The 27,885-nt window shown below is 36.1% G+C and overlaps 2 protein-coding genes and 2 long non-coding RNA genes across 53 annotated transcripts in view; 2 read left to right on the forward strand and 2 right to left on the reverse strand.

Moving 5' to 3' along the window:
• Dscam1 (Down syndrome cell adhesion molecule 1) overlaps nt 1-27,885 on the reverse strand; it is a 204,929-nt gene that overhangs the window by 167,966 nt on the left and 9,078 nt on the right. For all 50 annotated transcript variants that reach the window (XM_074180400.1, XM_074180382.1, XM_074180379.1 and 47 more), the window contains exon 2: nt 13,282-13,708. In XM_074180400.1, coding sequence (XP_074036501.1) covers nt 13,282-13,651 — 370 coding nt within the window. In that variant the 5' untranslated portion in view covers nt 13,652-13,708. The remainder of the gene's footprint in view (nt 1-13,281; nt 13,709-27,885) is intronic.
• LOC141484846 (uncharacterized) lies at nt 17,754-18,929 on the forward strand. Its single transcript, XR_012466837.1, has 2 exons — nt 17,754-18,209; nt 18,309-18,929. It is a non-coding gene; the product is annotated as an uncharacterized lncRNA (long non-coding RNA).
• LOC141484847 (uncharacterized) lies at nt 18,924-19,969 on the reverse strand. Its single transcript, XR_012466838.1, has 2 exons — nt 19,369-19,969; nt 18,924-19,097 (listed from the first exon to the last, which is right to left on the reverse strand). It is a non-coding gene; the product is annotated as an uncharacterized lncRNA (long non-coding RNA).
• LOC141484848 (uncharacterized) lies at nt 24,195-25,678 on the forward strand. The gene is made up of 3 exons (XM_074180374.1): nt 24,195-24,674; nt 24,734-24,955; nt 25,013-25,678. The coding sequence occupies exons 1-3, from the start codon at nt 24,504-24,506 to the stop codon at nt 25,658-25,660; spliced, it is 1,041 nt and encodes a 346-aa protein (XP_074036475.1). The 5' UTR covers nt 24,195-24,503; the 3' UTR covers nt 25,661-25,678.

The following is a 27,885-nucleotide window of genomic DNA, read 5'->3' on the forward strand; positions in this document are numbered from 1 at the left end:
AACACTACCGTAGTGAACACTTTCAATCCCAAAAATGTAGACCAAGTGAAACGGAATATTCTAATAACTCCAAAATCAATATGCCCCTCAATATTTCATGATGTCGTTCCCTATCCTGAAACCAAAGTCATTGACTCGAAAAAAAAAAGGAAAAAAGAATATATTCCTAGCGTCATAACATCCGATAAATGGGTTCAATATCATGAAGAAAATGAGAGAATGAAAAAGGAGACTGAACAGAATAAGCTAGAACGAAAACAAGCTCGGGAGCTCAATAAACTGAAAAAGGAACAGGAGAAGGCTGAAAAGCTGAAGGGAAAGGGTAAAACGAAAAAATTGAAGAAGCAAATATCAGAATCTAGCTCGTCTTCGGAAGAAATCGAAAAAGAGTGGGAAGAAAGTGGCAATAGTGGAGATGATGTTGAACTCACCGATTCTCCAGAAGAAATCGAAATATTGAAAGCGGATGATCTGAAGCTTGGAACATTTGTTCTAGTGAAGTTTGAGATGCTAGGAAAAAGAAATGCTTCAACATATAGGTATGTTGCAGAAATAATACAATGTATGTCATATGAAGAATATATAATACAAAGCTTCAGATGTATTAATACAGAGAAGACAGCTTTCTACAAGATTGAAAATGACATTTCCACTATAATTGGAAGTGATATATTAGGTAAACTTCCAGACCCCATCATAAAAAAAGACGGAAGAAAGACAAAAATGGTTTTTCCTGGAAGGGTGGATATTTTTGACAAAATATTGTGAGTGGTTCACATTCCTATTGAACTTTTTTTATGTGTTTTATTTTTATTTCAAATAAATCGTTGTTCTGTATAAATGTTTTTCTCTTCAACTCATTGGTGGCCAAAAGTGGGAAAGGTGCATGGCCAACAGTAGGGATAGATGGCCAAAAGTGGTGAATTTTGTAAATGGAGATTTTATAATTCAAAACTTTTTTAAAGAAGATATTATTCGAATGATGACTCTGTCACTGGAAAGAATATACTCCGAAGTTTCGATGCGAATGATAAAAATGAATCGTTTTTCGTCGAACAATTTTTTATAGGATGAAATCAATGAAAAAGTTCTTAAAGTGGCCTTAAGTGGTTCCTCTGCCCTATCCGCTCTTAATAGTTCCTTCCCCCGGAAGATCCAGTCCCCTCTACTCGGGAACTTTATAAGGCAGTTCGCAGTTGACAGTTGGAGGCATAAAGTCAGAGGTCATTTCCAGATTGCTGTGACTTCCAGTGTCAACCAGCAATCTGTTGCATGCAAAACAGTAAGTTTTATCATATAATTAGTTCAGACAAAAATTGTAGATCAGATAATTATCTATAATAAATGTAGTGATACTTTTTTTCCTAAGAGCCACCGTTTCTGACACATAACGATTCGAAAAGTAGGAAGAGCTGTGACATTTATTGTACATATTTCCACGTATTTTTTTATTTAATCAATCAATAACAGTTCCTACACAAATTTCTTGCAAATACTTCTTTGATTGACGACTTGTTTATTTTGTGGAAATTCATGTTCACTGAGGATACACTACAAAAAACACACTTTTGTCTATTTTCCACGATATTTCTTTATTGTTGACTAGTTTCGGCCATTGAAAATGGTGTAATAGCCGAAACTAGTCAACAATAAAGAAATATCGTGAAAAATAGACAAAAGTGTATTTTTTGTAGTGTTTCCTCAGTTCTTGCAAATACTCACAGTGGAACAAAAAACACAGTAACAAACTTTACTGCATGAAATCAGTTGAAGAGTTATAGTAGAGTAGGTATGAATTTTAAAATAATTTCTGATTACTGCTGGCAGAAAGCGGATGTCTTAACAGAGACAGAGAGAGAAAGAGAGAGACTCAACTTGAAATATGATATGTGAGAATCATAACTGCACCATATGTTTGACGACAGAAATGTTTGACTGAACATTTATGAAATAGCAGCACCCCATATAATTCTAATCTGGGAATTGATACGGATGTTTCTAAGCGTTTTGTGACTGAGAAAAAACGTTACTACTTTATAATTTATGAACAAAAGCATTGCCATTTACTGAAAAAGTGACGTCGAGTTAATTGATACTATTTCACAATTCAATGAACCTTTTTCCTGAGAATAGTACTGTACGTTAAAAATACAAATGATATAGCGAAAGTACATAAATGGCGTTATCAGTGGACTGTAATTTTAATTGTAATTAATTTCGATACGAGAGCATCAAAGTTATCTGATAGTTGGAGTTTTCCTCTTGTATAAGCTGCAATGGGTTTTCTCAGGAGCTCCTTGGAATGTTTTCCAGCTAACTTAACTGTTGATGCATATACTCGTTGACACAACATTCACAAAAGGGATGAATAGCGGTATATCGAGGAGATAGCGAACGAACTGATTATATCGTTTTCAAAAGGGTTGCGATTCAACTTCAAAATCATTCACAACACACTCAATCTTCTTTCTGGTCTGTTTTGCGAATTGTAGGTCGGATAATTGATATCCGGAAGAAGACGTGTTTTTATACCATTTATACCATTTATAATATAATGGATACATGCTTCGAGGAAAGTGGATTTAACAGTGCAAAAAATAAATAAATATTCTAATAATAAATATGCTCTAAACATGAAATGAATAGTAAACTTTTCATAGTTAATTACCATTGATTAGAATGAGTTATAACCTCAATCGTTTATTAAATTATATTCATTTATTATATTTAATTAAATTTATTTCATTACCATATATATTTGAATTTCACTAGTTCGGACTTCCATTGTCTACTATATAAAATGATTTGAAATCCCTGAAACAACTAAAAAAGAATAATTAAAAATGAATAGCTGAAAATCACAATTATATTAAGCAAAATAAACCTGAAATGAAATAATAGTGAAATAAACTACAAGTAAAAATATAAAAATTGAATAAATAAAAACAAAATAAAAATAAAGGAAAAAAGAAAATAAAAATAAAAAGTGTAGAGATTCCAAGTCACGTTAGTTCACGAAGTTTCGATTGTAAGTATCAATAATCGTCTTCGGGTGATGACTGGACTGATTCCTCCGATAGATGACTATTTATAGGTCGTTCAAATACTTTCACCAATATAGGATTTTCCGCACTCACAGGGTATCCGGTACATGCAATTCTTGGAATCGCAGTCCGCGTTTGGTGGCCTGGTTTTCGTGACGCTGCTACGGATAGTGTTACCGGATCTGAAGCAGGTTCTGATGTTGTACTTGGAACCAATTCTTCTTATCCTCTAATCCTCTGATGTACGGAAGTACAAGCACTGGTTGTAACGGCTTCTCTTCCTTGCGAGGCTCCTGCTGTCTTTTAGCCAAAGTCTTTTCTACCATCGCTTTGGAGTAGCCATTCCCTTGAAGATCATTTTTGATGATGTCTAGTTCCTTCTCGAGACCTTCCTTCGTATTACAGAGCCCAAAAGCACGGTCTAATAGAGTCTTAATGATTCCCTACATCAGAGAGAGGATAAGAAGAATTGGTTCCAAGTAGAACATCATAACCTGTTTTAAATCCGGTAACACTATCCGTAGCAGCCTCACGAAAACCAGGCCACCAAACGCGGACTGCGATTCCAAGAATTGCATTTACCGTATACCCTGTAACTGCGGAAAATCCTATATTGGTGAAATTAAGAGGCCATTGAATGTTCGCATTGCCAAGCACAAGAAGCACACACAGCGAGGGGAAACCAGCAAATCAGGAATAGCAGACCATGTTTGGACCCATCAACACAACATCGAGTGGTCCCAAGCTGAGATCTTGCACAGAGAGGAACATTGGTTTAGGAAAAAATTCAAGGAAGCCGCATACATGTTGTCCAACAACGTATTCAGCCAGGCAAGCGTAGAAATACGCAACATATGGAAACCCATCATCAAGCGAAAAATGGCCAAACGGTCATCTTCCACGGAACCAGTGAAGCGGAAAATGGAAAGCAGGGATAAGTGAAAGTATTTGAACGACCTATAAATAGTCATCTCTCGGAGGAATCAGTCCAGTCATCACCCGAAAACGATTGTAGATACTAACAATCGAAACGTCGTGAACTAACTTGACTTGGAATCTCTACACTTTTTATTTTTGTTTTCTTTTTTCATTCCTTTATTTTTATTTTGTTTTTATTTATTCAATTGTTATATTTTTACTCGTAGTTTATTTCTTTATTATTTCATTTCAGGTTTATTTTTCTTAATATAATTGTTATTTTCAGCGTTTCATTTTTAATTATTCTTTTTTAGTTGTTTCAGGGATTTCAAATCATTTTATATAGTAGACAATGGAAGTCCGAACTAGTGAAATTCATCATGAAACATTGCCAATCATCTTCAAACAAACATCTATATTTGATTTACATTTCACTCGGAAAGAAATGTGAAATTCATAATTATTTTTAATTTATTTTATTATAGTTTGAATCCATCACTACTCTTTTACTAGAGTCTGTATACTAACTTGTCTATTAATTCACTTTTTCTCTAGTTACTTTTGAATTACGACATGCAAACCAACGTTTTAATGTCACAACATTGTTATCTTTTACAGTTGCAAATTTTAGTTTTGCTCCAGGAACATTTTCTTCTGTTAAAAACATTCTTTTTCAATTGTACTCTACCATATGTTCATATGAGGATTAAGCAGTGTTTGTCCCTACCGAACTACTAGCGCTGCTAGTGAGTGATTTTTCGTACTTCAGGAAAAAGGTTCATTGGTTCCCAATGAATTTTGTATTTCAAGGCTCAGTTCAAAATGTTATGAAATAAAATGTTGGAACAATTAATTTGTTGTTGGAAACCAATATATCTGGACCCAATCGTTTGGAATAGCAGAGACAGCTTCTCAGACACTTCTCCTGATTAAAGATCCAAACATCAGAAACAACCCTGAACAATATCAGGGAAAAGTTTCGGAACTGGCCACGGTCATTTTCAGGGAATATGTTCGACTGGTACAGCTAGCTTGACCATACGAAAGTAATGTACGGGGTCTGTTCAAAAAATAAGGTGAAATTTTCTAAAAAAATATTAATTTTCATTTCGTCCTCTTCAAAGTTGTCCCCCTCGGACATAATGCACTTGTGCCGGCGATTTTTTCAATCCCCGAAACAGTTCTGATATGCACTTTTTGTTATGACCTTGAGCTCTCTCAGCCATTCGGTTTCCATCTTCTCAATCGCAAAACGCCGTCTTTTCCTGGGTCTCTTCCATCCAAGAAATAGGAAAAAATCGCAGGGGTACAAGTCTGGTGAATAGGGTAGCTGAGGCATGATTACGGTATTGCTTTTAGTCAAAAAATTACGAACAAGGAATAACGAGTGAACAAAATATATGATTTATTGTTTTTCCACAATACCGGACGTTTTTTTCGTATTACTACGCGCAAGCGGCGCATAATTTCAAGATAATACTCCTTTTTGACCGTACGACCATGCGCAAGAACGCCTGATACACTACGCCACGATAATCGAAGAAAACAGTGAATACAACCTTGACATTTGATGGAAGTTGGCGAGATTTTTTCGGTCTTGGCAGGAATATAGCTATAGGAGTACTGGCTCATTCCTTATAGAAAAAACACGTGTAAATTTGAGCAAGTCCATTCTGGCGTTCTTTAGACCTCAGACCCAGCTCACATGGAAGGGACAAAGGTCAGCGCCTCGTCTCTGCCAGACGTCCATTCTGTGTGAATGGAGCTTTAGACTTTCAAAGCCCACTCCTTCACTTTTGCCGTCATTCAGTCAACCAATCAGCTACCGCGCATACAGCGGGAAATTCAAACCACCAGTAGATGAGCTTGGTCCGAGCTCAAAATCCCATATATCTTCTTATGGAGCTGAACTTTTTGCAATTTTTTGGACAAACGGGAGTGGGGGAAACGTGTGACGTATTCGATGCAGAATGGAATGAGTATCGGAGAGATTCAAAGAGCGTAAGCCTCACCCCTCGGCCCCCTCAGTACTTCGCCTCACTCCTCGGCTAACTGAAAATGCTGAACAGCTGAAACTGTGAAAATATATTCAAGACGAGTGTAGCAACATAAAAAAATCGCTAATCGAATGTAAGTAGCCCACGAAATTTGAACATTCACTTCATTTTTTGAACAGCCCTCGTATGTCAGCTACAGCGGACCATTTTTACGAGATGCCACTTGAAACAAACTTTTAAAATGTTTCTTATTTGGAGAACACCTTCATTATAGAACACATTAGCTGACAACGTTTTTACCAACGATTGGGTGCAGTATTTGTTCGTAACTAAGATATGAAAAAAAAAAGAGACATTGACCAAATAGCTGACGTTTCTATGTGTTCTACGCGTTGCTTGAATGAAAGAATTATCAAGTGTTTTCTTGCACTTAATCACTACTCCGCCCTATGTTGAGCATATCATTGAGAACAGAACGGATATTCAGTAAAATCCGGAAAAATCCCGATAAGACGACTGTGTGTACAATCAATTCTTATTGGAAGTTAAATTTATAAAAGCTCCTACATGGCTAAATAAACAGCAACGCACAATCTACGCAGGTCTACGATGATCAATATTAAATTCGCTTCACAATTCCCTACGTTTCCTGAAAAGCTGCAGTGGAAGTATATCAGCTCGATTCATATTTTGAATGGAATGTGGACGAGCCGGGCCTAGTATTAATTTTCCTTGTTTCGTTATTTCGGGGGTGTGATTTCAGAGTTCACTAAACCGTAAAACATTTTAGAGATGTATTCTGTATATCGGGCTGCTAATTCACAACGTAGCCGGAAGCACGACATACAATTTGTTTCAATTCGAAGTATAATTCGTTAATAACTATTTTTTGTTGTAAAGTACAACCGAAAAAATGGTGGGAGCTCTACAATTACGGGGCTTACTATCAGATAGACATTTTTGTATGAAAAAATGTACTTACAAAAAAATTTTTTATTATTATACTATTATCGAGACTGACTTTAATAACCGCATCCATTATAATGTAGAACATGACAGTCAGTTTCGCCGCTGACCTCTTTTCAACAATTGCGTACTTATATAATACTAATTACATTTAATCAGACCTATCACTTGACATCGGAAATCGAACTCAAAAAAATCAGTCTCCTATTCAATTGATTTAAACGAAACATATGTTTCTTTATTGTACAAAGTGCGAAGATAAATACCGCTTGCCACCAATACCTCTCTTCCACAAAAAAAAAATGAAATTTGTAATATACGTTGTTTTTAGTGACTCTTTCAACAAATATTTACAGACTTCGTGTATATTAACCTTCAGGAATAGGTGGCATGTTAAATGCTTCGCGACCTACTGACACGAACTGCTGCAGCAGGCAATTCAGTATCAGATGGAACCCTGCAGGATTACCTTCCACTTCTAAATTATCTCCATCTAACTCGAACTACTGCAGCAGGAAATTCAGTTTCAGATAAATATCTTGCAGGATTACCATCCACATACAAATTCTTTCCATCTAACTCATGCTGATGCAGCAGGCAATTCAGTTTTTAATGGATACCTTGCATGATTTCCTTCCATCTCTAAATTCTTTCCATGGTACACAAACTGATGCAGCAGGCAATTCCGTTTTAGATGGGTACATTGCAGGATAACATTCCACTTCTAAATCATCCCCATCTTACTCGAACTGCTGCAGCAGGCAATTCAATGTTAGATGAATTATCTTGCAGGATTACCATCTATCTCTAAGTTCTCTTCATCTAACTCGAACTGGTGCAGCAGGCAATTCAGTTTTAGATGGGTACATTGCCGGATAACATTCCACTTCTAAATTATCTCCATCTTTCTCAAACTGCTTCAGAAGGCAATTCAGGATTACCATCCACCTCTAAATTCTTTCCCATCTGACTCGAACTGATGCAGCAGGCAATGCAGTTTTAGATGGGTACATTGCAAGTTAACATTCCACTACTAAATTATATCCATCTTACTCGGGCTTCTGCAGCAGGCAATTCAATGTTAGATGAATTATCTTGCAGGATTACCATCTACCTCTAAATTCTCTTCATCTAACTCGAACTGATGCAGCAGGCAATTCAGTTTTAGATTGATACATTGCCGGATAACATTCCACTTCTAAAGTATCTCCATCTTTCTTAAACTGCTACAGCAGGCAATTCAATGTTAGATGAATTATCTTACAGGATTACCATCCACCTCTGAATTCTTTCCATCTGACTCGAATTGATGCAGCAGGCAATTCAGTTCTAGATGGTACTTCGCAGGATTACCTTCCACTTCTAAATTATCTCCATCTGACTCGAAAACTGATGTAGCAAATAATTCCGTTTTAGATTTAGTTTAGACAATTAAAGATTACCATCCACTTCTAAATTCTATCCATCTGACAAAAAAATTTCTGGGTTATCAAGCGAAAAAGTAATTGAATGGTACCATCAGAGACCAACGGATTTAATTTCCACTGATCCAGACATGCTACTGACATAACCCACTCAGAACGCACGAGATTAAACGTGATAAACTCGCTGTAAGTTTGTAAATATTTCCTCGAAAAACAAAGTTGTTGAAATAGAAGAACTATCAATTTGAAACTAAAAACCTTCAAACTAGTCTTTGTTTCTTTGCAGGAATCAAAACTTATGTTATTTAGACATAAGTATCTTCATTAACAAAATCAAACGAATAAGTATTTCTGAAACAATAAATCTCAGAGTTGATAAGTTGTGGTCAAAAAATTGAATCTGGCATAACTAAAAAGAGAACTTAAAGGGCTCAACATGGTGTGCTACAAGCTACTGTAAAATTGAAGGGTAACTTTTGTCGAAGGATGTATCACGAAGGCTGCTGAAATTTGAAAATGAAATCGACATGCCTTTCCGGCGTTGAATATTATTAAGTAGAAGGAAGATACTGAGACAAGTTTTGAAATTGAGAACCGTTTGCAAACCATTCCGACATAGCTAACTGCTGTGGAATGAAAACAGTCCCACTTTATCAATTTAATGATAATGTTTGTTATGCTTGCTAATTTTGAAAATGATTTGCTAACGAGTCCATTCCATGAATAGAACTGTTAGAAATATTTTTCTCATATCACAAGGCCTCCAACACCCCGTTTCTCAAGACGAAAAACGATTGCGAAACTGTTTTTTACAAATAGTGTTCTAATAATAATTCAACTGCTCGATTCAATGCCTGAGCTCGGCGTCACAGAGAACGAGCACTTTCATTGTTCGAAGTCCCGCTACTTCCAGCAAAGCAGCCACAAAAGAAGGTGGAAGCGTATTCGACATATAAACAAGGAGAATGTCCAATCTAATTGTTTTAATTGTAAAAGTAGATTGCATACAATTTCATGTTGCTATAAAATAGATTTTTCTTAATGAACCGGTTCGATTTTACCATATTATTTGATCGAAGTTGAAATTCCAATACGTGAGAAGGGCGTTTCCATTCCAGAAACCACCGGAACCCCTTTTTATTTGGCAAGTTCACGGCCACTATATAGGTAGGAGGTTCCAGAAGAGCATAAAAGCGATTCAATTAATGTGTTCTTCATATTCCAGTTTTTTTACTCCTACCCTCCAAAATAGGGCCTTCGAATTGACTAAGTCAAGAGGATGTTCCATGAATTTTACGAAAAATTTGTGAAAGGACTATCTCAGTAAGAAGTATGTTAGGCGTTATCATCAATAAGGACCTGGCGAGGATTGTAGAAAGACGATCCACCAATCTTGTAAAGTTCAATGCCATTGAAATGCTAGACTGACTCTTTATTAGAAAACGCCACAAAGTTCCATCTTACCAAATGGGCTGAAAATTTCGTAGGCCAACACACAGATAGCGCTACCAGTATCAAACCCATATGATTTTTAGTTAATCCCAATATTCAAAAGACACGTGTACAAATTTCAAATTAGACAGTTTACAACATGTAAACTGGCAAACGATAGTAATACGTCCTCAATTTGTCTAAAGTCTATGATTTTTCCGACGACTCACGTTTGTGTAGCTGTCTCTCTTCGTATATTGAATGCAAGTATCCAAACAAGAGCTCGCTGCGATCTAAGGGAAACGTCAACAGTTTTTTCCTCCTTTTTTACTTGTAGAAGAAGAGAGTGCTTTATAAAAGTGTGTGTTTCATCGCCAATTTTATTAATGACACACATGTGTAATCTTTCGTCGTCCCAACTGTAGATAAATCCACCTCACTTGAGGTGGGTTTATCTTCATTGTAAAGCACTCAATCATTGAGACAAACTTTAAAGTTTGGCTCGCAGTGTTCAATACATAAATAATCAAATTAACAAATACTCTATAATAATATTTCTATTTTCATTCAAGAGTTTCTTTACTACCTAAAGTAAAAATACTGAAGAAAAATATTTTTACCTCACACAACCTGAAAATTATGAAAGTTGTACACGTGTAGAAAAGGCAAACTTTTTATTTTACCTTGATGAAATTAAAAGTATTTGTCACAAAGAAAAATATTCTGCGTCTAGACTTAAATTTTGTCAATGTCTGAAGATTTCAACTTCCGAAACGTCATGATAAGTATTGTATAATTTCGTAGCTCTTGTTTTGAAAGTCAAACTCATAAAATACAACAAGTTACTGATAAATGAAACATTTTCTTTGTGAAAAATGTGCAGTTACTTTTCGGGCTAAACTAAAAAGTTTGCCCTTTTTACACGTGTACAAAAACTGATTTTCGTCTCCTTCAGTATTGAAGGAAAGATCAATACTGAAGAAAAGTTCTTGAATTCCGTAACTTCCCAATTCTGGTTGTAAAAATTTTGGAAATGAATTCCAATTTCAGTATTTTGGTACAGTCACCATATAATTTGATTAGTAATATAATAGTATCTCAGTTATGGAACAAGTTGTAAAGCTGAAAGTGTAGAAAATATTAGAATGTGGTTCGAAAGGTAACACTATTCCCTGTATAGGTGCACTCGGTATACATATTATTGAATTGAATGTTCAATAACAAAATGGATTTTTCTAATTTCTTCGTCTTCAATATGAGAATTTCACGACTACACTAAGAATATTAGGGGTTTCACCTCGGAATGACAGATAGTTAGTATAAACCCCTATTTTGACACCCTGAAATTTGTCTCAGAACCTGTCAGAACTTGTCTCAGGGTGTCCGCGACTATGGATATTCCAAAGGCAAAGGTCAAAAAAAAATGTTTACACATTTATTGCAAATATCTCGTTTCCTATGGGTTTCATGCTATTTGTATTTATTATAAATATTGTAGGGTATGTCAGTGTTATTAAATTAATACATACTGAATTATAGAAATATAAAAAAAAGTAATACAAATCATAAAATTATGAAACAACAATAACCAACTGGCGCTTTGGGGCGACTTTATTGATTCCAGTGGCGCATTTACTTTTTCAGCTGCAGGAAACCCCGGAAAAACCTGCAGCACCACATCATCTGAAGATCTTGATCTGAAATGTCCTCTCATAGAATAAAATGTAGGGTGAGTAGATTAACAAAAATACCACGAGCCCAAAATTCCATGTAATTTCTTATGGAGTCAACTTTTTGCAATTTTCATGACATCCGAGCGGAAAGTAATTGCGAATTGTTGATATTTATAGCGGTTGTTTTGTCGGGACCGAAATTTACTTATTTTCTGTACTCAACCCCATTTCTGAATTTCCTAAGAATTTTAGGGACGTCATTTCCTTGTAGAAGTTAGGAAAATATCCTTAGATCTGGGGAAGAATTGATGTTTCATATAAAGTGTCATATAAACATGTCAGAAAGGCACTAAGTCGTATCTTTGTTAACCAAGTAAGCATCATCAGGAGAAGGAGGGATGGCACCTAATGTTGCTAATTAATAGTTGATAAAAAAGCAAATTTTTTAGAATTAGAATTTTTTAGATTAGATCTGGGGAAGAATTGATGTTTCATATAAAGTTGTGTTTATGAGAGTGAGAGAGACACGTGTGACGTAATCGATGATGCAAAGAGACATGAAGATCGAATCGAGGTTATACGTCGCTAGCACAAGCATGACAGATTCGGTGTTGTCGGTTGTAAAATAAATCGTTGTTTATGGGGCGATGGAGCGTTGCCGGTTTCAAAATTAGGCATGGACGGTTAGGAATACGACTTGATAAAAATTGTATGGTATTGAGATGACCAGGAGGGTCTTACGTTTTAACGTGCTTTCCAACATGTCAGAAGATCACTAAGTTCGTATCTTTGTTAACCAAGTAAGTATCATCAGAAGGGGGGATGGCACCTAATGCTGTTGATTAATAGTTGATAAAAAAGCAAATTTTTTAAAATTAGAATTTTTTAGATTAGCTCTGGGGAAGAATTGAGGTTTCATATAAAGTTGTGTTTGTGAGAGTGAGAGAGACACGTGTGACGTAATCGATGCAAAGAGAGATGGAGATCGTATCGAGGTTATACGTCGCTAGCGCAAGCATGACAGGTTCGGTGTTGTCGGTTGTAAAATAAATCGTTGTTTATGGGACGATGGAGCGTTGCCGGTTTCAAAATTAGGCATGAACGGTTAGTTCATAAAACTTGTGAGTTCATAAAACGACTTGATAAAAATTGTATGGTATTGAGATGACTAGGAGTGTCTTACCATTTAACGTGCTTTCCAACATGTCAGAAGGCCACTAAGTAGTATCTTTGTTAACCAAGTAAGCATCATCAGGAGAAGGGGGATGGCACCTAATGTTGTTGATTATTAGCTGATGAAATTTAGAATTACATATATATCGATAATGTTTAACCTTTATATGGCGTGTTTTTAATGGGGACTAGAGGTTTATCTCGAATGGCACTCTAAATAGCGCGCGCTCTGCCTCTATCTCGAAAAAGGTTCAAGATATAAAAAAAGTGTTTAAACAAAAGTTGTAGAGAATTTTTTTCTCTGCAATATTTGTAATAAATACAAATAGCATAAAACCCATAGGAAACGAGATATATATATATAAGTAGGTTCTGAGACAATTTTCAAGGTGCCAAAATCAAGATGTATACAACTATATGACTGACATTCTCTCATTCCGAGATACTTGCGACTAACATTTCCAGACTAGACGTAGAATTTCTGAAAAAAGTTCAAAATATTTCAGACAAACGATGGTGCGTTCAAAATGACGCTATAATCCTGCTATTGCTGCTATAATCCTGCTATTGCTGCTATATTCCATAGAAATGAAATCGTCCAAAAAGTCCGAAGGCCTATCAAGTATAATAATAAATCAGATCAGAAATTCCTTACCGGCTCTAACGTTGACATCTCTCGAATGTATGGACCCCTCTGTGTTTTTAGCCAAGCAAGCATAAATCTGAGCGTGCACTTCCTGTCGATAGTCTTCGGCTCTGAACGGGGGGAACACCAAATTTCCATTTGCCAAAACTTGTCGGAGGCCAGGAACATCTCCTACGGCGGTACCGTCCGACCGCACCCATATGATGTCGGGGGGCGGATTTCCTCGGGCGCTACACTCCACGATGGCACCGGTGGTGTTGGAGAAGTCGACGCGGTTCGGGGGTTCGCGCAAAAAGACTGGTCCAGAAGTGGTGGCGGCGTCGTCGTCGGCCCTCGCGCCTCCAGCGACGAGGGCAAACAATATAATGCCTAAAAGCATGGCGGGAACACGGGGAGGTGCCAACCAGACGCCTCTGTCTGCCGTGAGTAGGCCAAGCTGAAACAAAAATATAAGGTATTTCATTAACCGCCTCGTACTTTAAATTCAAATAAAACGATAGCCGATATAGTCTAGTTCACATGTACTTTTTTTGTTCACATGTACATTTTTCAGCCCTGTCCAAAAATTACGACCAAGGTGTCATTAGAGTCGTATTTTTGCATAGAAAGTTTAAGGAAAGGTCCGAAAACGCGCCGATAAAAATTACAAAAGTTATAAACAATTAGGTGAAAAAAAAATGGGGCTTTAGTTTTTTCTTAATATCTCGGAAAATTTTCAAAATTTAGGAAATTTGAAAAAACATTTGAAAAGATCAATGAATTTGCGTAAAAAAAGTCCCGACTCCCGAATCTGTATCTCGATTATTTATAATTTTTTACAGAGCCCTGAAAATAGAGCCAAAAGCGGGTAGTCTGGCTTCCGCGCGCCTCTCGTCACTCTGACATAAAAACAAAAAAAATTATTTAAACATATTAAATGTAAATATTAAGGAATGAAAAAATTCATGTAATGTTGGGATACATCAATAAACAATAATCCGCAGTCAAAAAAAATTTTATCCCAATTTTAACGTTAATTATAAATTTGTTAATTGATAACTTTTTCTGAATTAAAAGTTGATATAAAAATCCCTATAATTATTAATCTAAAACCCTGGCATTTTTTTCCATTAGTGAAGTTATCCTTAATAGGCAAAAAAATAAATTAACGTTGCCAAAATAAGAAAATTGTTATTTTATATTTTTTCATTAACATTTGAAAATTATAATTTTATAAAAAATACATAACAATTTTTTTTTATTGTTTCAATGTCTCATGGCTAAAAACTAATTATTAATTTTTTACAGCTATTGTTAATAAATTTATCATAAACAAATACTTTGTTTATAAGCAATTCGAATTTTTTTGCATTATGTTAATTGAAAAAATCATGATTTTTTGAAAAAAAATTGTTTCTTAAAAACATTTCTTTGTTGCTAAAGAATTCGTTTGTTGATTAACAATTGTTTTTTGCAACTAAATATTAAAATTAAGGAACCATTTTTCTTTTAATCATAAATTCTATAGTTCTTTAAGGTTTTGATAAAACTTTTTTAAAATTTTTTTTATTGTTTATTGAAAAAAAATTGTTATAAACAATTTTTTTTCAGTACTTTGTTCTATAATAAAAGTAACTATGTGTTTTTTTAATAACACAATATTGAAAGTTTTATAAAAAATAGAATAAATAAAAAATAACACATAGTTACTTTTATTATTGAACAAAGTATTGAAAAAAAAATTAAAAAAACAAATTGTTTAAAACAATTTTTTTTAAATAAACAATTAAAAAAAGAGGAAAAAAAGTTTTTTCAAAACCTTGAAGAACAATGAAATTTATGATAAAAAAAAACTGTTCCTTAATTTTAATGTTTAGTTGCAAAAAACGATTGTTAATTAACAATCGCATTTTTAGCAACAATGAATTTTTTTTTAAGAAACCATTTTTTTTTCTAAAAATCGTGATTTTTTTCCATTAACATAATGCAAAAAAAAATTGAAAAAAATATTGTGTAATGTATTTATTATAAAATTATAATTTTCAATTGTTGATAAAAAAAATAGAAAATAACAATTTTATTGTTTTGGCAACGGTAATCTATTTTTTGCCTATTAAGGATAACTTCACCAAAGGAAAAAAATGCCAGGATTTTAGTTTAATAATTATAGGGATTTTTATATCAACTTTCAATTCAGAAAAAGTTATTAATTAACAAATTTATAATTAACGTTAAAATTGGGATAACAATTTTTTTGCTGCGGATTATTGTTTATTGATGTATCCCAACCAAACATGAATTTTTTCATTCCTTAATATCTACATTTAATATGTTTCAATAATTTTATTTGTTTTTATGTCAGAGTAGCGAAAGGCGCGCGGAAGGCAGACTACCCGCTTTTGGCTCTATTTTCAGGGCTCTGCAAAAATTATAAATAATCGAGATACAGTTTCGAGGTCGGGACTTTTTTTACGCAAATTCATTGATCTTTTCAAATCTTTTTTCAAATTTCCAAAATCTTGAAAATTTTCCGAGATATTGAGAAAAAACTAAAGCCCCATTTTTTTTTCACTTAATTGTTTATAACTTTTGCAATTTTCATCGGCGCATTTTCGGACCTTTCCTTAAACTTTCTAGGCAAAAATACGAATCGAATGACACCTTGGTCGTAATTTTTGGACAGAGCTGAAAAATGTCACCAAAAAGAGGTAAATCGAGTACATGTGAACCAGACTGATAAACTTGCCAGAGAAGCTCTAGAATATCCAGCATGTACTCTCAGTAAGAAAGCATTGCCAACAGATGTCAAATCCTTTTTCCATGGCTAAATTGTAGAAATGTGGAATCACCATTGGTCTCAAAAACCCTCCAAACTCAAGGAAATCAAATCTATATTCTATTCTTGGAACAACAAAGCAACAAACCGGTCCCATCAAGTCATAATTACCAGATTGCGACTGGGATACACTCGCCTTACGCATGAACATCTACTGAGGAAAGAACCGCCACCAGAATGTTTTGCGCGGGAAGTGTCTGTGACTGTTAGGCATGTTCTGGTAGGGTGCTCCCCACAGTTGAGAGACTGAACAATAAAATCCCCTCCGATCTAAGTGATTTTCCAAAGTACCAATGCAAACAATATTATTGAATTTCCTGAAGAATGTAACATTTTATTTAAACTGTAATGTATACAACTGCATAATTTAGATATATTGTATATGTTTGACGTTAATAGCTACGGCTGATGCGGTTTCTTTCTAAAAAAAAGTGTGAGTGAGCATCATCCAAATTTTTATTCGTTTGAAAGACATATTAATGCCTCTATGTGTGGAACCCGTGGGTTGGGCTACCTATCGGGCGCAGATAGGGGAATGGCCAGGGGACTGGAGGCCCTGTCCGGGAAGCCAATGTGGCCTTACGGACGGGGTCGCCGGACACCTGATCAGTGGCAGAAATAAGTAGGGCTAGGGGAACTAAAATTCCCCAAAAGCCTTTGCAAAACATGCCACTGTGGACCAACCTACCCAAGCTAAGGTGTAAGGAATCGTGCCGCCAGCTGAATGGCCGCAGGATGATATGCGGTTACTAACGATCCCCTTGGGGAACTGGGCGAAACCTCATTGTTATCAGCCTACCTCTGGTAATGCGGGGCTCTGCCAGAGCCCCGTGGAACACACATGAATGAAACGAACTTAAAAAGAGAAAAAACAAAAACCAATCCCGAGGCTGGACAGAAGTGCTCATTTCAATCTAAGGCGGTGACTGGGAATGAACAGAAATGTCCACCCTAATCTACCGCTTGGAATGAGGCTGGACATAGCAGATCACCTCGTGATGTGATACAAAGGCCAAGGCGTAAGCGCATTTGCGGTGCCGAGGCCAAAAGAGAGCGAAAGAGTCAGGAGTGGCAGCAACTATAAGTGCACCCAACTCCTTCCACACTCCACCTCCAACAGCAAGGGCACTTTCTACGGCGAGCGCCAAGAGCTCCGCCTTGAATAAAGGGAAGGAACCGGCTGCCCCTGCAGGAAAGCTCCCCCACTTGTGCACCTTCACGGAGGGAACCCTAAGAAGGTTGAAGAAGCCGCGCAACAACAGTTGTCGCTGCACCTTCCAAAAACTTCGCTGAGGCCATCGTGAAACACCTCAAAGTTACCAAAGAGAGTGTGTGTTCGGCGAGTCTTGGCCTACACCTGCCTAGTGTTTCCTAGTGACCTGTCCAACTTCCTGGAAAGGACAGGATGGACGATGACCTAAGAGGGTAACTCCCGGGAGGATGTACAATGGGTCATATGTGGCCTAAGTTTTGTGGATCTACACTCTCCCTCTCTACTCTACAGATACAGATGTATGGAACATAGCACACACAAATGTCCGCCATGGCTTCTCTGGGTGGAGCCCATCCAAAACGTTCAATTTCCCATGACTCTGGGAAATCAGACTGAATTTGACCGATGGCGTCGGTTATGTTAACTGTGGCTCATTGGCATACACCTGCGACTTAAGAAAACTCCACAAGAAAGAGTCTAACGGAGTCTTATCGCACGATCTCGTTAGCCCTCAAGTCGCTCGTGTAGAATATCCAACGCGGCATGAGCTGTGTAGCACGTAGCGCCGTCCTGTTGAAATCACATGTCGTTGATGTCCAGACACAGAACTTAAAAGAGGAGAACGGAAAAATAATACATTTTATGATAATGTAACGTTCCTATAAGGGGAAATGACTTGCAGTAGGAGAGTCTGCGCATTGGCTACAAACGTTGACATTGTTGACAAATGACAGGTTTAGAAAGTCGTTTTTGTAAATGCATTGTACCGATTTCACGTGATTTTTTCATTGTTCCAATTTTATTTCGCCTCAACTCAAGTGTTGTTGAAAGTATTGGAAGTATGCCTGATCATTGTTTCATCGGGTCCTGTAGCAGCAGCGGTAATATTCCTGGAGTTCATTATTTTAGGTAAGTTGAAGTGCTTCAAGGTCAAACATCAGGCTCGGCCTGAAAATAATTGACCAGAATAACGATGGATCATTTTTGTATGATTTTTGTGCATTTCAGTTTTGGGTCCAAGAAAAAGGAATGGTTGGAGATTTTGGGAATCTCAGGAGTGGAAAATATGAGTCCCAGAAATAAGCTTTGTTCCAGGCATTTTGATTGTTGTGATATCAACTTTCCAGCTACTCCTAGTGGACGAGCCACACTCAAGAAAAACGCTGTAGATGTCATCAGTAACCTCTTGTCTTTTCGGTATATTATGTATAAACTTCAATGAAAATATTAATCACTTGATTGACATTAACAATTCCATTACACAACTTTGTATACAATTCTGTGATGTGTTATTGTTAGATATTATTGAATATCAAAATAATTCCAATAACATACAAAATAATCTGACATTCCAGAGAATGCATTGGAATACAGTTATGTAACGTTTATGAGATTTTTTGTAAATTGGTTAGATTTCACTCGAATTTCCATGTGCAGACTCTCAACTGGTTTGGCTGGATGACATTTTCTGTATGTTAAGTGAATGATACCACAAAAAAGTAGTTTTTTGCAATGTATAGCAATGTTTTTGATATTGGAAATTACTATCAAGTTATATTGTTTGTCAGAACATGATTATTATTTTTATTGATTTGTAATTATCACATTAAAATAAATTATTCATTACTATTAATAGTTTTATTGACATATTTGAAACCTTAAAAACTGTCGCTTCCAAGTGAGTTCACGAATTTACACCAGATTCACTTTGTCTTAGTTTTCCAATGTTTTGTAATAATATTTTGGATTCGTGATTAACGTGTTATAATTTTTTTCACTTTTCTATTAAATGATATCCTGTAATAATAGTTTAAGTTTACTCTTGCAATAGTGAAAATAATTAAATATAGCACGAAAGCAAATAAACCAACAGAAACTGCAAAACCAAGGGGCTTTCTGTTTTGGCAATTTTGTCAAAAATAATAAAAGCAATTCACAAGGAAATACACAAGTTTGGTAGGTGAACATTAGGAATTGCCTAACATTTTATCTAATATTAAATTGTAAAGTGTATAAACCAGTAATAAATTACAATATCATGGGGGCTGCCCTCGAGATTTTTTTTTACCTGCACATATTGTAATCATCTGATGATGATGTCATGAGTGAGCTGATCAGTCAACCTAACAAGACTGTGAAATTTACTATTTTACCCCATCCGTTTATTCTCTTATGCTTTTGAAATTTTGAGGTAGATAGTTGAATCACAGCACCAACGTTTCATTTGATGTTGGTAGGACAAACTTCATTGGTTTCATTCAAATGGAAAACAAGCAATTTTTTGACAACTTTCACTGACGTGGGTCCACTATTCTGATTTCTCAAAAAGATTATTTCTAAAAGTTAGGGTTATTTTAAAAATTAGTTGTTTTTTAATGATCCTTTCAAGGTATAAGGAAGCGAGTCCTCCCCAACCTATTATACTATAGATTCCAAAAGACCTTTTTCTAATTTAGCATGGCTAGATTGAGAGAGCTCCCCTATAAAACAAAAAATAGCAAAAGTACAAATATTGTGTCAATTTTATTTTCGGATTTTTCAAAGTGGGCTGCAAATAATCTGAAACCATCTCCGAAAACGCGTTATGCGCATGCGTTCCTACTGCTTAATTTTCTCCTTGTAGGAACACTATCACAGAACGCTATTTCCGTTCTCCTCTATGTTTAAGTTCTGTGTGTCCAGATCATAACGAAATTCAGACCAAAATAAGTTGGTAGTCATCGGCTTATAGTGCTCGCCGTTGGCAGTGATAGCCTGGCCCAAGTCGTTCTCAAAGACGTATGGACCGATGACGTCGCCAGCCCAAAATCCACACCAAACAGTGACTTTTCGGGATGTGTACACTCTTGGAACTCATGTGCATTGGTATCGTACCAAATTCGACAATTTTGTTTGTTCACTCACTCTTCCAGAAATGAGCCTCATCGCTGAAGGTGATTTTTTATTGAACATTAGGGTCACTTGCCAACTGCTCCAGCGCCCATTCACCAAACATACGTCGTTGTCTATGGTCGTTTACTTTCAGTTTGTATGGGTGCAGGCCCAAGTCACGACGCAAAACTTGCCAAGTTGTGGTCTGCAAAAGCCTGAGTTATTGTGAGCGACGCGGAATCGACTGCCTCGGATTAGCCTGCCCACTCACAACAGCAGCGATGTTTTTGGTAGATCTTGCGTTTCGTCGGCGTACAGATGTTGGTCGATCGTTTACTGAACCAGTGGACTCAAATTTATCCACCACATTGCGAATATTCCTCTCGGTAGAACGATTATGGCGACCGTAAAATTGACGAAACGCGCGGTACGTTGCCCGAACACAACACCCGTTATCAATTGTCAAAGTTCGGAAGTCTCTGTTGAAAGACCTCTTCCAACCACTGTCTATCTCTGCTTACCGATCCAGAATACGATTTTGACGGAATCTCGCATCCGCATCCACATATGCGGTTTTTTCTAAAAAAAAAAGTGTGAGTGAAGCATCATCGAAACTTTTCATTGGTTCGAAATATTTTCCGTGATGTATTTCATTACGGACGATGAACTTCGCCCTTTATTTCAATTGTAAGTTGAATATACAAGTTATGTTGTGTTTTTTGTTTTGGTTTTGAAATAATAAAGGCGATATAATTTTTTTTCACCGTAATGTGCGCTGGTCAGGCACTATCCCCCGAAGCCCCGATACATTCGGGAGGGCGCGCCAGCATTATCAATCAATGACCACTCCCCACACCGTGGGGTAAGTGATCATTGGGTCCAAGCGCAGTGAGCCAAGAATGACAGCCTTCTGCATCTGTGCGGCTAACATTTCTGCCTTAGTGCGGCAAGCCGGTATGATCTTAAGATTCGAGAATAGAGAGGACATCATTCTACAAAGGACTCCAATAATCAGAACAACCATCTTGACAGAGTGATCTGGATAGAGTCTGCGAAGAAAATCTCGATATTTTATCCGTTTTTCCTCCTCTTTCCTGACGATATTTGTCTCGCCAGGAGCTGAAAACTCCACGAAAAATATCGTTTTGCTCTGGTGGTCGAGAAGAACCACGTCAGGCTTATTAGCTTGTATGAGCCAGAGGGTGGGAACGAATAGTTCCAATAAATTCGGCACTTCTCGTTCCCCACAACGGTTTCAATATTCCCCGGAGCGTAGGGCAACACCGGTGTCTCGTCAATACCGTAAGAGTGCCGTAGATGGTAATATAGCACTGATATATAGAACTACTGATAGCAAGTGCATTAGAGTCACGGGCGCCTCGCGGCAGGCCCTGCACCTTGTGTCAGAAACCTCTATATTATTATTATTATTATATGGAAGGCTTCTGCATGAAACAAACGTTTGTCTTCACATGTGTTTTAAAGAGTTTTGAGTGAGTTTTTTTTATGAAAAGGCGAGCCATTCCGTGTTACAAAGCTGCAAAATTAGTCAGCAAATATTGAACGTTATGTGTTTTTGTAGCTCCATATCTCAATAAATATACATTCTACTGTGTCATGATATATACTAATCCATAGAGAATTTGGTAACCTATACATTGATGCTGCATTTTTTCCAAATTTTAGTTTTTGCCTCTTTTCAGCACATCAACTACTATGTCGTTAAACAATATTTGGCCTATTTTTCTCTACGAATTAAAATTAAACCAAAGCGCTGCCAAAACAGCTCGAAAAATCAACCAGGTATCTGTCAATGATAGTAATGAAGAACGCAATTTTCGACGACGGTTTGCAAAATTTCGTTCCGGAGATTTTAGCCACCAAAATGAGCCCCGAAGTGGTCGACCTACAGTATTTCAGGAGGAGGATTTGAGGATTCTGGTAGAGACTGACCCATCATAAACTATGCTTGGAATTTCGGAAGAACTAGGCGCCAGCTCCCATGCGGTTTTTCATCATTCAAAACGAATTGGAAAGGTCAAAAAGCTGGAAAAGTGGGTGCCCCACGATTTGATCGATCGACAGAAATTGTCACGTTTCAAGGGTTGTTTTTCTTTGCTTTCGTCAAACAGTCCTTTTTTGGGTCTAATCGTCATATGTGATGAAGAGTGGATCCTTTACGACGACGGAAGACGATCAGGACAGTGGTTGGACACCGTCCTGATCGAAAAATCACCAGAAAAAGTCAGTGGTTACTGAATGGTGGTCAGCAGCTGCTGTGATTCACTATAAAGTTCTGCAACCAGGCCAAGCAATAACAACAGAGTCCTATTGTGAGGAAATAAACGGAATGTACCGAAAATTACGTCAGCAACAGCCGACTCTGGTCAACAAAGAGGGTCCGATTCTGTTCCACGACAACGCCCGTTCGCACGTTTTTCAAATCACCGTTCGAAAATTAAACGATTTGAGCGTCGAAGTTCTACCTCACCCACCATATTCCCCAGACCACTCGCCAACCGACTACCATCATTTCAACCATATTGATAACTTTCTCACCGGTATAACCTTCGCCAATTAGGACTAGGCATAAACGGCCCTTGTCGACGATAACAATCACCCAATTTTAATGTTGACGGAATTAATCGAGTTGTGTTATACTGGCAAAGTGTACTGATGGCGGCTATTATTCCAGTTCAAAGTAGACTCACAATCAGACAAAACTTTTGAAACGACCTATATATTGATGGTATAAAACGTTACCATAGAAATTTGGACAGTTGATTGTCTGTACAATTCATTACAATGATGTGTCATTTTTGAAAGTTAGCAGTTTTGAAAAGCAGTTTACAAAGAGATTTCCGTAAAACTTTCACCCCAGAAATACTGATATAACAATATTTTGTAACTGCAGCAAATTGATTTCTCATTTGATTCTAAAACCTCAATTTATTGCCGATATTGAAATACGTACAGCAACAATATCACCAAAACTAGTTGTTTTTTGCATGTAAGTTCAGTAAACAATGAATAGATACACTATTGACCCACATGCGTCATGAAAATTTGTATCGCCCTCATTCACCCTCCTGCAATATGGCACTTATTTCCTCTTATGTCTCCCCCAAGCTGTAGTTTCGGAGAATGGCGCACCCTCTGGTCTTTTAAAAGCAAAGATGAGGATTCGATAATACACTATAATTGGAGTATTCGGGCATGTTCTCAACAAAGTCGTAAAGTGAAAAAAATTATCCAAGATAGTTGCTCTCTGATACAAATTTGAGATTGTCGAAAAAGAGGTTTAAGAAAAGATGCTGGATGTATACAGAACGTTTTTTTTATCATGTGGTAACATTGCTATATCATGTGAATCATACAACTCTAGACAAATCATACAACTCTAGACAAATCTATTATAAACTTTATTCATGATTAATTAACCTAGTTTTGAAATCCCATATTTTTTTCAAAAAGGGTTAGTTGGGTAACATGAATAATTTTTCTTAAAAAAAAATCTTGCCAACATTTCGAATTTAATTAAATTCTTCTTCAGGGCTCGAAAGGGAGTCTCTTCGTGTTGAAAATAAAACTAGTCCAGTCATTTTAGGGGGTTTGCCTAGGAAAGTGGACATACCCAGCTGTAAATTTGTATAAACTTTGTATTTTGGCATCCTAAAAATATAAAGTCAAAAAACCGAATTTTTGCACGTTTTTTGCCAATATCTCGTTTCAAATGGGTTTTATGCTAATTGTATTTATTATCAATATTGTAGAGAATTAAATTCTATACAACTTTTGTTTCAACATTTTTTCATACGTTGAATCGTTTTTGAGATAGAGGGCAGCGCGAGCGCAGATTAAATATTATTTGTAATCAACTGGTTGTCCCGATTTTTAAATATTTTTTTCATTAATTATTTATTTTTAATTTAGTATTAATTTATTTACCTGCCCGTGTAGTTATAAATTTGTAGAGGGAAAAATAGTTATTTATGTATCAAGGGAATTAAGAGGGCCTTAATTACCGATGGCAAAGTTTGCGTCCCGAGGGCCTCTGGCCCGAGGGACAGCAATTGCTTGAGGTTATTAAGGCTCATTAATTCCCGTGGTACATAGATAATTTTATTTCTGAACGATTTCAATAAAATTTTGTTCATTTTTGAAACGGAAAAATGTACCAATTCATTACCTTCCCGGTATATTTGAATCAGGTACCGTTGATTATAGTAGAGTTTTCTTGTTGCTAGGTTGTTGCTATGTTACTTGTTTATAAACAGAACTTTGTTATCAAGCTGTGTTTGCGGTGAAAACGTGTTTTCTACCCCAAATATAATGGAGGATATTTTGAAAAAAGCTGAACAAGCAAGAGAATCATTAATTCCATCGAAAAGTGAAGCCGTATACCAAAAAGAATACAAGATATATCTGGACTGGCTGACACGGAAAAATGTTATGCCAAAAGATGTCACTGAAACTGTATTTCTGGCATATTTTCAAGAACTGGTAAGGAATTTTCTATGTTTTTCGGTAGATTTGGTAGTAATTGTGTTTATTCGTTTCAGTCAGAAATGTATAGTCCGAATTCTTTATGGACTAAATGGTCAATGCTAAAATCGATGGTGACTATACATGAGAAACGAGATATCACCAAGTTCAATGAACTACAGGCTTTTTTGAAACGGAAGAGTAAGAGTTATAAGCCGAAAACGTCTGCTGTTTTATCTCCTAAAGATGTTATCAGATTCCTAAAGGACGCTCCTAATGATATTCATTTATTGCATAAGGTAATTTTTTTCTTATTTTCCTTTTTGTGTGTATTTATTTCCTTTTTTTTGTTATAGGTTGTTTTGATTATGGGTTATTTTGGAGGATGCAGAAGTCAGGAACTTTTGAATATGAAGATATCGGATATAGAGGACCGGGATTCCGTTATGGTAGTGAACGTACCGGAAAGTAAAACTGGTGTATCGAAGAAATGTACAGTTGTGGATGAAAAAGAGTTCTCCGCTTTGCCTTCATTAAGACTTTATATGTCTTTGCGTCCTAAAGGTATTGAACGATTTTTTTTGAGCTTCCGACAAAATAAATGTACATCTCAGCCAATTGGAAAAAACATGTTTGGGAAAATCCCCAGCAAAATCGCAATGTATTTAGGATTGCCAAACTCATCTTCCTATACGGGACATTGCCTTCGTCGCACTTCTGCTACTGCTCTAGCCAATGCAGGAGCAACTATGACTAACTTAAAAAGACACGGAGGTTGGAAAAGTTCCACGGTGGCGGAGGGGTATTTGGAGGATAGCATCGAATTGAGAAATAAAACGGCGCGTATGTTGTCTACTTTGTCATCAGAAGAGGCAGGTACCTCGACTGTAGTGAACAGAAGCTCCAGCCATACAAAAGAAGAAATTGTTTCCAGTGGCGGAAGTAATTTTCAGGGAACATTTCAATATTGTACATTTATTATTTGTAATGACGTGAATAAATAAAATATGGTTCAGTTTTCATTTCTATTTATTTTTACTTGTGAAAGGTAGAGGGAATTATAAAATCTATAATGTCCCAAGGGAGTTATGACCCTCTTTATTGATAGCGTAACTATGACGATATAAGCTTATAATATCCCGGTCAGAAATAAAATATATTACATTATAATTTGAATCCAATCTATAGTAATCATTCTTTACTAAATAAAAATGAATAGAAAATAAATAAAATTTTGAATAATATTTTTATTAAAAAATCTCATTTGATACATTTGTGAATGTCAAAATTAAAAAAACAGATGAAATAATTAAAAAATAATGAGTTTTAATTTCAATTTTCTTCTTCTTCATCGTCGTCGTCTTCTCGCAGTTGTAAAATTCAAGGGCGTTATCATCTTTATTGTCATCTTCACCCATATAGTACATCATTGAGACAAGCTTGCCCATTACAGTGGCCACAAGCTAAAGAGCATTGCAACCCCGCTTTCCTGCATCCATATCTTGAACCACAACCACTTTTGCAGTTACAGAATATCGTATTGAGTAACTCATCTAGAGCAGGTGGTAAAATGGTCATGATAGGTTCTATCAATCCGTTACGCATTGTCCAACCCCATTCCTGGGGTTCCAAATCATGTCCTAACCAAGTTTGAACTTGGTAATAAACACGATTAAAATGTTGGTGAGCTGCTCCACTTATTGGTGGGATATTTGATAACTGCACAGGTTTATTGAGCTTTGTTAGCTTGACATATTGTGCTTAACGAAGATGATCGATAGTATCTACACACTTTGGAGCATTATAAACAGCTAATAAAGTTTGCAATCCACTATCAAATAATCTTTTATCCGGGCAGTTTTCTTTTTCAAATGCTGCGGCATGTTCATCCATGCAAATTAGATAGTTTCTCGAATGTTCTTAAAAACGTTTTTTTTCCTTTTTTTAAAGAGCGCAGAAGTCGTATCACAGCGGCTTAAAGCGTGAAGGAACAAAATGTGTTCTTTAGAACTTGAATATTTGTCGAAACTCTTAGAGGAGTATATTTCCGTTTTCACATTTGCTTTGCCAACTTTTTTAAAGAAAATTTCTTGTTCAAGAGATAATGTACGCCCAATTAAAATCACAAGTGAATCAATATATTCACCGACTATAATTGCTGTTCTTTGGCGTTTAGATTCTTCAATAGCTGTCTCAATAATGAGAACATCTGCATCATCTCTGGCCTGTTTAGTGTTGATGTATTTGTTAATGAAAAATGAAATAAACAATTATATTATTTATTAAGTAATAATTTATAAACCTCAAATGAGCTGATTTCGATCGGGACAACCAGTTGATTTGAAATAATATTTAATCTGCGCTCGCGCTGCCCTCTATTTCAAAAACAATCCAACGTATGAAAAAATGTTTGAAACAAAAGTTGAATATAATTTAATTCTCTACAATATTGATAATAAATACAATTAGCATAAAACCCATTGGAAACGACATATTGGCAAAAAACGTGCAAAAATTAGGTTTTTTTGACTTTTGACCCCCAATTTTTCAAGTTGCGGCCGTCGAATCATATGTGAATTTTGAGAATACTTTTAGGATGCCAAAATACAAAGTTTATACAAATTTACAGCTGGTTATGTCAACTTTCCGAAATACAGGCCTAAATCGACCTAAAATGACATTAGATACATAATGAAAATAAAAAACACTAAAACAATAAAATTTTCGTTTGTTCCATATCTTTGTGTAGTATTGCCTCGAAATTTCAAATTATTTTAGTGTTTTTTATTATGTATTTATTTAATATATGTGATTATTTTAAAATAGTTATATTTTCAACACGAAGGTACTCCATTTCGAGCCCTGAAGAATAATTTAGTTACATTCGAAACGTTGACAAAGAAAACAATAGCTTTTTTTCAAGAAAAATTTATCCTATTACCACTCTTGAAAAAAATGTATTCATGTTTTCGACATCTTGTATCTCGTAAATCGGTTACGTTATTACAACTTCCACACGAACCAAATTTAAAGTTGTAACTAATGTAACTTTTTGGCAAAATATACTCAAGTAGGAATCACACGTTAAAAGGTAAGACCTCGTTAATCCTTAGCTCGCACAAGTTTCGACTTCTAAGGGTTGCCGTTCATAGGGGTGCGACAGCAGGTTAACGGAAAAACAGATTTCAAAATAGATTTTTTTTCAAACAGTTTATCGGTTGCGAATGAG

Source organism: Leptinotarsa decemlineata, unplaced genomic scaffold, assembly GCF_025532065.1.
Source record: "Leptinotarsa decemlineata unplaced genomic scaffold, Ldec_3_MD MMD2_tig00026294_RagTag_RagTag, whole genome shotgun sequence".
Taxonomy (NCBI): Eukaryota; Metazoa; Arthropoda; class Insecta; order Coleoptera; family Chrysomelidae; genus Leptinotarsa; species Leptinotarsa decemlineata.

Coding starts and splice junctions, on each gene's coding strand:
- LOC141484848 (XM_074180374.1), top strand. CDS start 24,504: ATGGAGGATATTTTGAAAAAAGCTGAACAAGCAAGAGAATCATTAATT. Junction 24,675..24,733: donor TGGCATATTTTCAAGAACTG/GTAAGGAATTTT, acceptor TATTCGTTTCAG/TCAGAAATGTATAGTCCGAA. Junction 24,956..25,012: donor ATATTCATTTATTGCATAAG/GTAATTTTTTTC, acceptor TTTTTGTTATAG/GTTGTTTTGATTATGGGTTA.